Source organism: Candoia aspera, chromosome 9, assembly GCF_035149785.1.
Source record: "Candoia aspera isolate rCanAsp1 chromosome 9, rCanAsp1.hap2, whole genome shotgun sequence".
NCBI classification, from domain to species: Eukaryota; Metazoa; Chordata; class Lepidosauria; order Squamata; family Boidae; genus Candoia; species Candoia aspera.
The window spans coordinates 15155161-15171278 of record NC_086161.1 but is presented as its reverse complement, the minus strand read 5'-3'; the positions used below and the strand labels follow the sequence as shown (position 1 = coordinate 15171278).

Genomic DNA, 16118 nt, shown 5'->3' with positions numbered 1-16118 from the left:
CTTACTCATAGTTAACCGTATTGAACTCTGTCCAGGTTTCTGGGTTCATACACTACACTAATTCATAACCACAAGGGCTGAATTTTCACAAAATGCTATATTGAAAGGATTTTGGTTAACTTGGGGCTCAGTGTGTCATAAAAACAGCTAATAACTCCCAACTCTGTGTGTGTGTGTGTGTGTGTGTGTGTGCCCCCAGTGAAGGGAGAGGTGTGCATAAGGTGAAGTGGGGCTGAATTCATTCCCTTTACAATGAACCATGCTTAGTGCAGTTTTCCCCTATTACATATTCTTCAGATGCATGGGGGCACCAGACGGAAGAAAGCTGATTTTTTGTGATAACCAATTTGTAGCCAATTTATCCAGTAGGAATTTAGTTCCTAAATTGCATTGGCTTTACATATTACATGAAGCTAAAATCTGCTTAACCATGCTTTCTTGTATAAACCACAACTTACTGGATTCATGTGTCACTCTAAGCAATAAATCATGGTTTACAAACCATGACGGCTGAGTCCCTAATCCTGCTCTCAATCTCAAACAAACCGTGATATTTATTAGGGATAATGATTAGGGCAGTGGAATGGTTAAGAATATATATTATATATTGTATTATAGTAATTATTTTTTGTGAGCCAATTGCAATGAAATTTCATTTTAATGTGCACCTTGGTGTACAGTGGAATGACAATAAAATGACAAAAGTTTATCCCATCCCATCCATCCCATCCTATTCTGGCTTAGTACCACGTAAGAAACCAACCTAAGTGGTTCATCTTGCATTTTGTAAGAAATCCACAATCAACCAAGGCTGTATTTCTTGCCTATTAATTCCAGGTTGGACAATCGTTGGCAACAGTAGCCTTAAGCCCAAGAAAAAGCACTGGGTTTATACCACTATAGAGAGCATCCTATATCAATCACTTTGACAGCCCCAAAGAAGCTGCCTTCCTAAATCGTAGGAAAAAGCCACCCACTTTCAATTCCTTTTATCTCCTAGGCACCTGCATGAATACCTGGGTGGTGCCCCTTTCACAAATTACCAGGACAGCATGTATTTTGACAGATTCCTCCAGTGGAAATACCTGGAGAGGTAAGACGACAACCTTGGGCAGCTGGAATCCAACAGTCCTACTCGTTTGCTGAACTGATGCTGATAAGAATGGGTTTTCAATGATGCAGCATGATGTTCTTGATATCTTTAGGCAATCGGTGACCAAAGACACCTTCAGGCAATACCGGATCCTAGGCAAGGGAGGCTTCGGAGAGGTAGGAAGTGGTGACAGCTTCAGCTGCTTCCCCATTAGGGGTCAGGAGCAGCTTTTGACTCCTGTAATCTCAAATTCATTAGGATCATCTCTTTGGCCACAGTTCTATCTAGGGATGGTTGAATATGCCAAAGTCAGTTTTGCTCAGTTCTCAGTTTTCCAACAAAAGCTGGTTTCAGTCTTCTTCCACATCAGTCCACAAACTTCCTCAAATGTAATCAGCACTTTTCCAAATTTGTGTGCTTTTGGGGGTGTAGTGTTTGAATTACGAACCGCATCAAGAAATTCTGGAAAGTAGACATTTTGTCATTTAAGGGTGGTGCAGTTGGGGTCTAGGTTTATGAAGTGCACATGGGTTAAGTTTTCACCAAAATGCATCAGACTGATTTTGCTGCTGTGCCCACTTATAACACTTCTATTATGGCCTGCCAAATGGTGAATTATCATAGCAATTCCTAACGCTGAGCATGAGAGGCTCACTGTTGTCTGTAGAAGTTGTTTCAGACCAGGGTAGATTTATGTGACCAACCTATGAGCATGAACACCTCCAAATTGTGATCCTGATTTTTAGAGAGGTAATATAGTCCCATCCAGAACTGGGTGAGCATAGTTTTTTCTAGCAAAGGAGCCACCTAGTAAAATAGCCTTTATCTTCAGAGCTTCCTGAGTAATTCTAGACTCTAGATGCGTATCACACCAAGCTACGATTGGTCTTGTTCAATAACCCACAATTGGCTGAATTCACACCTATCTCTCTGGCCTATGGTTTGCAACCCACTAAGTCAAGAGCAAACACATAATATTATGGCTTAGGAGAACCCAGCATTAATTCAGCATTACACTCCTTTTCCTGAATCAGGCGTAATGGAGAAATGGAATATCTCACTAACAAGTCCCCCAACAGCTCACACTCAATGAGTTTCTGGTAGTTGTGAAAAAAAATGTGGGGGGAAAGTCTCCCAGTGACATTTATTGAAAATGGCATTTTTGGCAGGAGTGGGTGGTGCTTATAAATCATTCCAACTAGAGATGCATCAGACACCACCAAAATATTCAAGAAACCAGGAAAGTCCCACTCAGCCTGTCCTCTTCTGGGCTGCTGGAAGTCCTGAAATGAGATTGAAATAAATGTAGAGACCTCTAAGAAAGAAAGGTGTGGAGAAGGATGGGTACCAGTGCTCCATCTCTTCCTTCCTTCTTCTCTGACATTCCTGTTTTGATGGAAAAGGTCTGCAGAAACTTGTGTTCATCTGAATGTGACCACAACTTTCCATGAGGGCTGGAGCCCTGTGCCCAACGAATCTGATTCCAATTCCATGGAGAGTTGCAACTCCATCCAATTAAACATGTTTACCCGCTTTTTCTACAGTTTTTGTCAAGACAGATCAGGCTGGGGAAGGGGGAAGTATGTACTATAGTCCTGCTCCATGAAGTCATTTGCTGAGAGCCAGAAGAGGTCTGTTCTGAAGGTGTGCAGCCCCAAGTCTAGTATCTCAACCCAGAGGCTGTATTTACATTATGTAAAAAATAGACATGACTCATTTCCTGGTTATTCCACCTAAATCCTTGTTATTAGTTCTGCATGAGGGGGCTGAGGCTCCATTTCAGAGCCAAAAGTCAGGCTAGAAAATTTAGGGTGATGACTTCATATGCTGAGGCTGGGACAATTTATTTTGCCTACGTTTTGGTTTTCGGGTGGAGGGTTCCAGGGTGGACGTGGAGGGAGGAAGTCACTGGGAAGCAAACCATTCTCATTTCCATGCTTAGAAAGAACCCCACCCCAAACCTGCCCCAAATTGCATTGCTGAACTTTGGTGGCAAAATGGCCACAATTCAGTGCAATGTGGTGGCAATACAGTTTAGGCTGTTTTGAGGTATGTCACAGAAGAAAGCAGTGAAACTTTATCTTGCAGATGGCTCCCATTACCCATGTTCACATTAATTTTTTGTTGGCAAGGGGGAAGGAGGGAAGCAAAAAAAAAAAAATCACACCACCAAAAAATGTCATCTTGCCCCTTGATTTCTGTAGCATGGTCTTGGGGATGGTCCTCAAATAGAATGTGGGCCACAGATTGCCTGCTCCTGTTATAAATATTTAGACTGATTGAATAGAGCATTTGAATAGCAACTTCAGGGTTTTTAATTCCAACAGGATTGTAGCCAAGTTGAGCCCTGCTGAGGAATAAAGGACAATGTCACCATGTTTAGTGGACTCCCAAGGTTTACAGAAGCACAAAATATTAGAAAAATGAGGAGGCATTCTCCTTCCTGCTCCTCCTAAAAGCCCAAGGCAGGAAGTAGAATGTGGCTACGAACAGTAAGATGACCCAGAATCCAAGTAGATCATAGGGAGAGAAAGGATTGCTTGCAGCTGGACCGTCTAGAGCAGCGTTTCTCAACCTTGGCAATTTTAAGATGTTTGGACCTCAACTCCCAGAATTCTCCAGCCAGCCAACTCTGGGCATTGAAGGCCACACATCTTAAAATTGCCAAGGTTGAGAAACATTGCTCTAGAGGGTCACCTGTTTAGGGAGAGAGGCCGCATAGCTACATCTGGTGCCTGCAAGGACATGTCACTGCAGCCAGAGATCCTTCCGTCATTCTAAAAGCTGCTTTGAGAAGGAGCTAAGTATTAGTGTGAGTGACTCATGATCTTTTCCCTTCCTTCCCTGCTCCTAATCAACTCTCTCCTCATATTTGCCTTTTTCACCCAACAAGCCACAACTTCCTGTATTTGCCCTGCTGAAATTGGGAAGCAAAATGGTTGGGTTTTAAGCAGGGCAATTTCAGACCATTTGGGCAGTGGGGTTAAGAGTGGGAATGAGCACCATTTGCCTCTAGCAGTCCTCCTGCTGCTCCCCCATATCATAGCCCTCCCAGTAAAAGGAAAAAAACAAGCTGAACCACTTTAGCCCTGCCCCTTCCAGTGGTGTCACTGGAATAATACAGTGTTGTCTGGCTCCTCTTCAGAAGTTTGGGAGGCTAAGTTGCAGTCTCCACCCCTCGGTTGTTGCCCACTTGTCAAAAGATGCCTTCAACGTCACCCGAGGAATCATCTAGATTGCAGAGGGGATGACTTGTCATTTCCTGCTTTGCCTTCTTGCTTCTTTAAAGCTGTTTTCATTAAGATACATATTTCTTGCAAGTGGTTTTTACATAATTATCAAGGCAAATAAGCATAACATTTATGTGTTTGTAGTTTGGCTCAACAGGACTTTTAACGGGAAAGTGAGTTCTGTGCTGATTCTGGTCTGATGCTTAGAGAACTTCTGGAACATAAGCCAAATTCAGAAGTCGTTGTTATGCCTTTAAGGAAGGCTTGTGATTTTCACTTATCCAGGAGGTGACTTGGAGGAAGGGCTTTGTTCTTCATGACTGAGTAAGGAAGAAGTGTCAAGATGCAAGAATAAAGTGGTGCTATCTTAAATGTTGGAACCTTGCTTTAACAGAGTAGGGCTTCTGTCAGCCCCTAGCAACCACTAAATGAGCCACTGAACTCCCTCCTTGTCTTGCCCTTAGGTTTGCGCATGCCAAGTGCGTGCTACAGGGAAGATGTATGCTTGCAAAAAGCTGGAGAAGAAGCGCATCAAGAAACGGAAAGGGGAAGCCATGGCCCTGAATGAGAAGCAGATCTTGGAGAAGGTCAACAGCCGATTTGTGGTGAGCAACAGTCTTGCCTGTACTGCTGATTACTGCATTTGGAGTTGGCCTTTAGAAGAGTCTTCCCCTGAAATATCCAAAGACTTTCATTTGCTAATGCCATCTGGCTTTGTGTTCTAAGGGGAATTTCACAGTATCAGATTCAGCATGGTTGGTTTATGTGCAGTTATCGACCTTGATAATTAAATGAAGCTTCCTGGATTCAAAAGCAATAGCCAAGTATGTTTTAGGGGCAGCACGGCCCAGTTTTAATGTCTGTCTTCTCCAGATACAACTGGGAATATCATGTTGTACCAAAACTACACTTCCATTTCCAGAAATTACTTGACCCATGTGACTGTTAAAGCAGCCATGTCATTTTCCAGGCTTCGTAAGTCTGAAAAAACTTGTGGCTGCTTTAATTAGTAGCAGAGAAGCTGGGCTTGTATTCTGAAGGATTTGAACAGATTCATTTTCAGTGAAAATGTACCTGTTATTTGTTAGGGCACAGTCCTAACAAATAAGAAAATAAGGCAGCTTTCTGTGTTCCTAAACTATTGAATGCCATATGTTTGTGTAAGGGGATAAACAAAAGGAAGATCATTGCAATTTACAGGTTCCTTGATGGTTGGACACTGTAAAAAGCAGAATTCTGGAGTTGATAATAATATTTGCTTGGAGTCAACTGCTCCTTCTTTTCGTCTGTGCCTACAGGTCAGTTTGGCTTATGCATATGAGACTAAGGATGCTCTCTGTCTGGTCCTCACTATCATGAATGGAGGTGACCTGAAGTTTCACATCTACAACATGGGCAACCCAGGCTTTGACAATGAACGGGTCACTTTCTATGCTGCAGAGATTTGCTGTGGCCTTGAGCACTTGCACCGTGAGGGCATTGTGTACAGGTGAGAGGGGATGGAGTTATTTCCTGGTTCTAAGAAGGTAGAGGAAGTGTTAATGTAAGGTCTCTCTTGTTGCTTAGCTGGCATCATGGGGAAATGATCATCATCCTTCATCTGATTAAGTGTTGAGGTATCTAAAAGGCAGAGGGAATCAACTGCTAAGCCAACATTTCTCTACCTGGCATACTCCATGTGGATTCTTTAGGAGTTGTGACCAACAATTTCAGAGGGAGAGATGTGCTAAACCATAATGGGTTAGACAAATGGATCCAGTTCTCTCTGTATCCCTTTTGAACATGCAACTCCAGTGTGGTCATTTATCTCTTTGAGATTTAAAGCAGCACTCAGATTTGGCACTGGATAACATTTATCGGCCTGTCACTTGATGTCACTGACCAAATGAATGCATCATAGACCTAAACTTGGAAGACAATTGTCCATCTGTAGAGCTTTGGAAGCAGGTTCCTAATTGTGGTCATCTATCTCTTTTGGATTCAGAACTTTCCAAGATAGCTCTGCAGCACTCAGACCTCATGTTGGATAACATTCATCAGTAAAAACTGCAACAGAATGCTATAGAGTGTGGTCCTTCTGATCACTGAGCTTGTTAGACAGTCACATCCTCTTCCAAAAAAACATCATTCTATTTCCACCACCACCCCACTTCTTCATAAGCTCCCCTTCCCAAGCAGCCTGCATTCCGCACCCATGAGTGTTCTCTATTCTCATTGGTCTGTTTGGGGGAAGCACACTCTGTTAACCTTTCTCCCTAAGTATGTTTTCTATTTCTACAGAAATTGGGATTCTCCCAAGTTTACTACTAGCTCCCTCTTGTGTGTAAATGGTGCCAAGTCACAGGAGCCATACCTGCATAGCTGAACTCTACACTGTGAATGTTCCCTAGTCTTTACTCTTTCCTTGTAAGCTGGAAGTACAAACGCAGCATCTGGGAATATTGCATTATCTGTCCACACATCGCTCTATATTTGATCTACAGTAGGAGCACTTAACATGTATTCATACATTGATTTTAAAAATCTGTGCAGGCATCATTTAGAACCCCCTCCCCATTTTTGAAAATCATAATGTGCTTTATTTCATAGTATGGAAATAGCACTATAATAATATAATGCTATGATTAGCTTCAAAATTATCTATCTTCAATAATGCACACAACACAGCTGGTCACAAATGGAATGAAAACAACTGGGAAGTATTTAGCAACTGGGAAAATTGTATTGCATTATTTATATTCACTTATTAAAAACATATATATGGCTTTTCATTTCTTTAAAACTCCCACAGCACTTTGCAATAAAGCAATAAAATGGGGGGAAAGTACTATAATGCAATTCACTAAAATAAATATAAATTAATACAAACTAGAAACCGAGGAGCATCAGCTACGTGTAATCACTGGCGAAGAGTCAGGGAAATGCCTGGGTATTATAAGACAAGATCATTCTGGTTTAAAATATATTCTGTCTTGTTAAACAAACTGGCAAAATCAGCCAGTATAAGTGGTTGGCTTGTGTAATAATTGACAGGAGTCAAGAATTATTTCTGGTTTGTACATAGTAGCAAACCAAACAACTGGTGTTGTGAATTCTGGGTTCTTTCCTGCTCATGTGAGAGGGGGGGGGGGAAGGGTGTGTGTGTGATACATTGCAGCTACCTGTCTGCACATGTGCAAGCATTCCTTCATGGATTTGCCCATTGTATTATGCCATGGTTTCTTAACCAAGTTTATTCAATAATATGTCATCAGACTAACTGCACTGTGGCTTATGTGAAATTTGAATCAACATGACTGTGCTTGCAGGAGAGTTGAAGGAACTGTAGTCAAACACCTCCCAAGAACACTAGTCTGGGAAAGGCTCTGTTAAAGATAAACATAACCACAAAGTGAGCAAGCAACCATGAAATGGGGTAATGAAGGCTATTAAAACAGCTGCAAAATGAAAAGATTGTCCAAATTAAAAGGTGGTCCTCTGAGCTTTGAAAGGCAACCAAAAGAGAGGTGGATATTTGGAAGTACTTTTATTTGGAGGTGCTGTCATGAGTACTGATGGTGAGCAGGAGGGGGCCCCTATCCCGGGGGGGAAACGCATGCGTAGTACTGAGGAGTTAAGCAGCCATTCAAAGAGACACAAATCAGACCCGCCTTAACTTTGGGGTTTATCTGTCTGGGTTTTTCCCATGCTTCTTCAGTTTGTTAGGATTTTCTGTCTAATGTAGCAGTAATAAAGCACTAGAGACCTATTCCTCATCTCAGCATGGTTCCTGGCTGTTAGGACAGGTGCCTAGACAAAAATCAAACCATCTATTATGTTTGGAAAGTCTTAAGTGCTCCGGAAGCCCCTTGGTTACCTGGTTCTTATTCTGGATTGTTTCTGTATCTCCCCTGCAGGGACTTAAAGCCAGAGAACATTCTCCTGGATGATGATGGTGAGTGCTGAGTGTTGTATGTTTGCATTTTTCCTGACTTTCAGGGTCACTCTTACCTAGAAATACCAGGGGTCACAGCCAGGTCCTCCTTCATCCAAATACATCTTCCACTACTGAACTTCAGACCCTCTCCAACAATTCAAACTCTTTTTTGTGCAAATGAGCATTTCTGCCACTGAGAACTGTCTTCCCTTAGAGCTTTATCCATCATGGAAGATCACAGGATAGCCATCATAATTCCATAACCTCTGTAATTGCCTCCTTCCTTCTTCCATTTAGGTCATATCCGGATCTCAGATCTGGGGCTGGCCATTAAGATCCCAGAAGGCGACACCATCCGTGGCCGTGTAGGAACTGTGGGCTACATGGGTAGGTGCTGGAGAACTGTTTCAGGTCTTGTTATATTGCTGACTCAAGAGAAACCTGGCTCAATCCATGAACCTTCTTTTTGGGTCTACCTGACCACACAAGCTGAGAGGGCATGGTACTTTAAGACAGGGACAAGAAAGCTATTTGAGGCTGAAAACCAAACTTCTACCATTAGTACCATTGTTGGTTCCCTTGTTATGTATATATAGCCCATTGCTAAGTAAAATAAGGTAAAGATTCCCTTGAGCCCCAGTGAAATCTTGTCAACAATCCAGAAATGGTTTGTTACTGCCTTCTTCTTTCAGCTTACTAATGCAGCCTACAACCCTGGGTAGTCTCTCATCCAAGAACTAACCAGGTCCAACCAGGTATCACTTTTTCAACCAGCTGAACTTAGTTAAGTGCTGCTACTTGCTAAAAAGCAACCCATTTAATCCCTCCCCCTTACCAGGGGAAAGGTTCTTGCCCATCTGATCCTACATTATCACCTGCGACTGGCAGTAGTTCTCCAAGAAACAAAACAGAGGAGATTCTTTCCCATCCTCTGCAACCTGAGCTGAGACACCAGGGATCAAGTGCTTTACATGAAATTATTATCTCTCACTATGCACTCTCCACCCCTATTCTCCCTTCCCCAGCTCCTGAAGTAATTAACAATGAGCGCTACTCCTTCAGCCCAGACTGGTGGGGGCTTGGCTGCCTCATCTATGAGATGATCGAAGGCCAATCACCGTTCCGGGCCCGCAAGGAACGGGTGAAGAGGGAGGAGGTGGAAAAGCGGGTTCAGGAGGACCATGAGCAGTATTCAGACAAGTTCTCTGAAGATGCTAAAGCCATTTGCAAGTTGGTGAGTGATGGAGAACAGGAGAAGCAAGCAAAATAAGGAGGAGTCTTTGCCATGAGTCTGTAGTATCAGATGAAGAATCAAATACCCCCTGAGCTGAGGTCAACTCTGGGTGACTATGTGAACCTGTTGTGGCACGATCGAGAAATAGTTCGCCATTATCTTCTGCTGGGATATTGTTTCAGCTTGTCAACGAATTTCCACTTGGTCTGTCAAGTAAGGACAAGCTGGAGTTTCGTGATCAGTCAATATTGGCTGGGTTAATTTAGTCAAGCAGCCCCAAATTTTATTCACGTAAGATTTCAACTCTGCAGGGGTTTTCAAAAGCTATATTGTAAATCTTTCTTTTACATAAGAGATACAAAACTTGCAGCAAGGAATGCTTCTGATCAGCAGCTGTGCCATGCTATTGTTGTATCGTGTGTTTGGCCATTTTTGGACTCCCCGTTGTTTTCTTTTCCATTGGTTTTATTTTTAAATCAGTTGATATTGATGGTATGTTTTTAAAAATGCCTCTGCTGAGGCGGGTGATGCCTTCCTCTTCTGCATGGATAGCCTCTTTCTATTATAAGAAGCTGCACTTACAGGGCCAATGTTGGACAAATATCCTGGAACAAAGTGGGCTTGAGAACCAAGTTGATTTACATTCCATGGCAGAAAGAGCCAACTTGGGGACAGTTTACCAAGTCTAGTACCACAGTTCTGAGTTTAACACTGTCACAGGCTTTACCTTCTCCATTTACAGTAAGTTTTTTTTTTCCTTTCAGCTCCTGACTAAGGACCCCAAACAGCGGCTTGGAAGCAAAGGTGAGGGGGCCATCCAGGTGAAGCAGCACCCATTCTTCAAGACTATCAACTTCAAGCGACTGGAAGCTGGGATTATGAAGCCCTCATTCGTGCCAGATGTAAGTTCTTACACGTAAGAGTGAGAAACTCAAGGAGAGAGATAGGAAGACCATGGACAGGCCAACCTGTTGTCTGCAGGGGTTAATCCAAAGGGGACAGAGCCAAAATTTTCCTCCTCCTACAGTTATTGCCACAATCCTTGTAGTGTGATATTCTTTGTCTTTAAATTAGGTTAAGTCTGTTTTAGGCATGCAGGACTGCTTCTGGGTTACCTCCTTTAACATAGGAGAACCCTCCTGATTTTTGGCAATTGTGGATGCACAATTTGGTGCCCCAATTGTAAGGAATTCTAGGGGCTTCAGAACAAAAAGGAGGCAGGAGGCTTCTTATAACCTTGGACCATGAGCTGTCCAGTCTGTGATACTTCAGCCCTTTAGATCTATTCTTGTCCTCTCAGGTAATAGAGATCTCTTCACTGTCATCTTTGGGACAGTCCTTCAGATCTTGGAAGAGCGCTATCATATCCCCCTTCCTCACCCTAACAATGTCTGGTTTCTTCTGCCTTTTGTCATAGCATTAGTTTCCATATATTCTATCCTCACCAGTTTTTTTCCCCTCCCCCAAATTCCAAATCTGTCCCAAAGAAGCCAAATAAAAGAAACAGAAATTATTTTATGAGTTCCTCAGTGTCCACTTTATGCCTTTTCAGCTAGATTTAATATCATAAAATGTGTCCTAACAGTCAGGAATCACGCTGAGACGAGGAGTAGGTCTCTAGTGTTTATTACTGCTACATAAGACAGAATCCTAACAAACTGAAGAAGCGTGGGGAAACCCAGACAGATAAACCCCAAACGTTAAGGCGGGTCTGATCTGTGTCTCTTTGAATGGCTGCTTAATTCCTCAGTACTACGCATGCGTTTTCCCCCCTGGATAGAGGCCTCCTCCTGCTCGCCATCAGTACTCATGACAAAATGAGCTAGATGGGGCCTTACGGGTCTTTCTAGTTTAACTCATAGTTGAGGGCAGGAATTTACAAAACCATCCCCAACAGATGGCCATCCAGCCCACCAACCCACCCCCCAGCTCATTTTCAAAGGAGGAATCCTCCACCACCATTCTGGATGGACGGTGGCATTGCTTAATTGTTGTTATCTTCAGGAAACTCATCCTAATATTCATCCTGAATCTCCTTTCTTTTAATTTCAACTTATTGGTCCCAATCCTTCCATTGGTTTCCAAAGGGAAAAAGTCCATCTCTTCTTGCACATGACTTGCACACTTTGATACATAAGTCCTGGAGATGACAAACTTACTGGAATCCTTGTCTTTCCCATAGCCTCGGGCTGTGTACTGTAAGGATGTACTGGACATTGAACAATTCTCCACTGTGAAGGGTGTCAACTTAGACCAAACCGACAATGACTTCTATGCCAAATTTGCCACAGGCTGCGTCCCTATCCCCTGGCAGAATGAGGTGAGGAATTGACCTTTACAAATAAGGGAAGAGACTGATGTATTCCAAGTAGTTGTATACTACCTCTTGTTTTTAAAAATACCAAAACGGGAGTTCCACTAAGACTTTCAGTGAAACAGAACAATAAAAGCTTAATCACTTAATCAGCACTTGAATCTTGAGTTCAAAACACAGTGGCTGCCATTCCAAACATCGCTGAAGTTAATGAAAATAAGACCAAAAGATCTTTGGTCCCATCTGTCATAGCTGCACAGAAGAGATTAGAAATTTACACTTCTGATTTCAGTTGTCCACTGTTCACTTGTAATGTTCTGTCTGATGTCACCTCCCTTAAGACAATGAGCTTCAGGTTGGCGTAATTGGACCAAAAAGCAGTTAACCTATTTGCATAATTGGTCCATTCACCAACTAGCAGACTATTATGCCTTCCTTCAAACCCTAGGTAATTTCTTCACTAGCAACTTACAGCATCTCCTAGAGTCCTCCAACCACCATTGTACCAAAATAACAATAAAGAGGTCAGGCATGACAATGATGGCTGGGTAGATATTATGCAAACTCTGTTAGTGAGGAGAAGGCCACAGCAGTGAAAATCATTGTACACTGAAGGTGTATTCTTCAGCTCTGCCAGATGGGAATGCCATATTGGCATACATCAAGAAGGATCAAGCTGGGAAAGGCTGATCTATCCTGCTTCAATAAACATAAGGTGTCTTTTTGTGGATGCCCTAAGTTGACCCATTTGGATCAAGGACTGCCATCACTGCAGTATGGTTGTATGGCTGAGGAGAAATGCTGACCAAAAGAACCCTGAAAGATAATCCATGGGAAGGGTGATGCCCAGCCCGTTTTCCTTTCCAGCTGATTCTACTTTCTCTGGTCACCTCCTGCCTATAATCAGACTTAAAGGCATTGGTGACAAGTACCCACTGGGGCTAATGCAATCTAAGCTAACAGATCATTGGCAAGAGAGCCAGTTTGGTCTAGTGGTTAAGGTGCTGGGCTAGAAACCAGGAGTCTGTGAGTTCTAGTCCCGCCTTAGGCATGAAAGCCGGCTGGGTGACCTTGGGCCAGTCACTGTCTCTCAGCCCAACTCGGTGCAATGTAGACTAGCCTCCTCGTGGTGCACCCTGGGCAACGTGACTTGTCATGGCTAAATAGTCTACACATCTGGGTGCTGGACCTCAACAAGGATTTCCCAGCAAGAAAAGCAGCATGAACACCAAACTGCTATGCCATACGATAAAAAAAAAATCATTGGCAAAGCCTCTTGATCTAAGGAGGCACATAGCGGTGAGAGTAGGGTGCCTCAGCTATCCATTCAGTCCAGCTGTATCTGTTTAAAGATTTGGTTGTAAAACACCTTGTCTCCCCACCATTCTTACCCATTGCATCATCATCTTCCTCTTACCTAGATGATCGAGACAGAATGCTTTAAAGATCTCAACATCTTTGGACCAAATGGCACCCGATCCCCAGATCTGGACTGGAAGCAGCTCCCTGACCCACCGAAGCGTAGCCTCTTGCAGAGGCTCTTCCGGCGTAACGTAAGATCCAGTCTTGTTCCTTTCTTGCTTTATATCTCTGCAGCAGCCCACTCCATGCTTATCTTCTTCAGTAGCCACTTAGCCTGGTGAAGCGAAGTAGCAGGGTTGTGCCTTCAGTTTCAAGAGATACTTCATGCAGTTTGTCTGTCAGAAGTTTATTTTTGAATGGACATACTTCCAGGTAAATTTGCATAGGGGTCTTCTCCAAACCAGGCACCCTCCAGATATGTGGACTTCAATTCCCAGAACTCTCAGCAATGGCCATGCTGGCTGAGGCATTCTGGGAGATGAAGTCCACACATCTGGAAGTCACCCAGGTTGAAGAAGCCTGGTATATAGGGTCTCTGCCTACAGACTGGAGATTGGAGGAATGTTATGCAGCTCAGTGATAAAGCACTGCAGGAGTTCCCAGGTTCGATCTCTGGGTGCCCCTTAGATCTGTCCTGAAACTCTGGAAAGCTGCTGCCAGCCAGTGTAGGCAATATTATGCTAGATTAGTGTTTTCCAACCTTGGCAACATGTTGGTGTGCAGTAACTCCAACAATCTTCAGCGATTGCCATGCTGACTGGGGAATTCTGGGAGTTGACGTCCATACATTCTAGAAGTTGCTATGGCTGGGAAATGCTGGACCAGTGGTCCCAATCTGTACAAGGCAATTTCCTAGGTTCCTATGTTTTTGGATTCTTCTGTTTGAAGAATGGTGGTGGGTCTGTAGTTCAGTGGCTGAGCAACTGCATGGCACAAAGAAGTTCTTGGGTTCATTACCTGACATCTCCAAGACCTGTGCTCACCTTTCTCCCTCTCTCCATTCTTCTCTGTAGCCAAGTGACTTCACCATCAGCACCAACGTACATTCCAACTTGTCAGCGGCCCCCTCACCAGCCTGGCCCATGGCACAGGCTCCCTCCTGACCCCTGGAACTAGCACTCATCCTTTGCCTTCTCAGGGTTGCCTTAGGCTGAAATGTGGAAGTCCCTGTCTTGGGCCAGGCTCTGTTTCTGCTTGGAGCTGAAGAAACACAGCCTTCCAGTTGGCAGGGCAGCAGTGGGCCAGAAAGCCTTTGCCACCTCCTGGTGCTGATGTGGATTGGGGGCATGGAGGCTCCTGTTGTCCAGAGCCTTGGCTGCTGTTTGTTGACAGGGTCTTCCTTCATCTTTCTGTACTTTGACTGCACAGGGGACATCCACGGCTGTCCCCCATTCTCTTTATCTCACCACCTCCTGACCCAACTTTAATGGGAGATCGACTGGGGAGATGTACCTGAGAATGGAGGATTTTAAAAAAGACAACCACCAGTGACACCTGGAGATGGCAGAGATGAGGGCTGGAGCCCTAGACTGGGGAGAAGAAGAGAACGCACAGCTTGGACAAAATTGCAGTGGGGATGAGAAAGACTCCCTACTCTTGCCTTCGCATTTCCGGAGCTGGGGAATGCCAAACTGAGACTCATGGATAAGTGTGTGTCGGTTTGCATGTGGATATGTATTGAACTTTTAGCTCCTTGGAGTTCATTCAGGATTTTTCCAGGAATCTCTCCCACCCACACTGTCAATTCTACAGCCTGGGGCCATTGCACAGCCAGAACATGGAAGACAAAGAAGGGTGAAGAGGAATTGGTAGTCTTTCCTTTACAACACCCTTTCTTTGCTGGCCATCCTCTAGCTGCGCTGGGCTGTCCAGCACCTGTCATCCCTTAGCAATACAGCCTTCGGACCAGATAGTTGGGCAACATGAACTGGAATCCAGGACGTGTGGAAACCACCAGGTGCAGAACGCTTCTTTAGAGACACCAGTAGGAAAAGACTGAGAGGAGAGATGGTTGACATCTCAGCCTGAATAAAGCCTGAAGCTTTCAGTGTCCCCAAACCCAGGACTTTAACCTCAACCTGCAGTGTTGAAGAGATACTTTTTTTTAAAATCCTTATATATTTTAACCTTTATTACATTGGTTTCCATAGGTCTGTCTACTCATCTATATTATTATTTCCTTTCCTTTCTGTCTCTCTATTTCCATTCCCCTATTCCCACCTGACCTTTCCGCTCTCTTTTTATGCCACCCAACCTGGTTGAATCCTGATGAATTAAAGTTGATGCAGGGTCTCCCTGGCTGTGATCGTATGCACAAGTACGATGGAGCCAGATAACCCCGCCTTGTCCGTTTCCTCAAAAATTAAGCCTGTCCTAAAAAGTGCAACATCCGAATGTGAGGATAATAAAGAGGCAGGATGCAGGTGGACCATCGTCTTTTAAAATGCTTCTCTGCATTGAAAAATAAAACCTCTCTGCAAGTAGAAAAGCAGAGTAAGACTGGGTTAAAGTTTTAATCCATAGTATTCTGGATTTCAACTCTCAGAGAGGATCCTCCCCATGCCCCCCAAGTGCATTGGGTCTATTTTTCTTTTTGCCATAGGTTGGGACAGGATATACTGAAAACGTACTAACACAAAAGTAAATGAAATTAGCCAATCAGAGCCAAAGGGCAAGCAAAATAAAGAACAGGGTGTGGAATCTGAGATCACAGTGCTGCCTTCGAAAGGTTGACTTCTGGTTGCCTCAACTTATTTCATTTCGGGTGGGGGGAAAGATCATTTTGCTGCTGCTATTGCTAAATAATTGGGAATCCCTGTTGCTTCTTTTCTTTGCAGTTCCTGAAATGATGATTCAAGGCGTGAGTAGTGTTTCTCTCTGGGCTTAGAGAAAAAGCAAATGACAACAGTGGGGAGGAGATGGAAGACCCACCATAGGAAACATTCTTCCCAGGATTCTCCAAGCCCAGA

At 43.7% G+C, this 16118-nt stretch overlaps 1 protein-coding gene across 1 annotated transcript in view; it reads left to right on the top strand.

The window, feature by feature from the left end:
• The window catches only part of LOC134502497 (G protein-coupled receptor kinase 5-like), a 66731-nt gene extending 51433 nt beyond the window's left edge, over positions 1-15298 (top strand). Inside the window, exons 6-16 of the mRNA XM_063310865.1 lie at positions 1001-1093; positions 1206-1269; positions 4788-4928; positions 5622-5812; positions 8220-8257; positions 8537-8626; positions 9265-9473; positions 10238-10375; positions 11656-11793; positions 13209-13340; positions 14163-15298. Coding sequence (XP_063166935.1) covers positions 1001-1093; positions 1206-1269; positions 4788-4928; positions 5622-5812; positions 8220-8257; positions 8537-8626; positions 9265-9473; positions 10238-10375; positions 11656-11793; positions 13209-13340; positions 14163-14252 — 1324 coding nt within the window. The 3' untranslated portion in view covers positions 14253-15298. The remainder of the gene's footprint in view (positions 1-1000; positions 1094-1205; positions 1270-4787; positions 4929-5621; positions 5813-8219; positions 8258-8536; positions 8627-9264; positions 9474-10237; positions 10376-11655; positions 11794-13208; positions 13341-14162) is intronic.
• Positions 15299-16118: the final 820 nt, after the last annotated feature.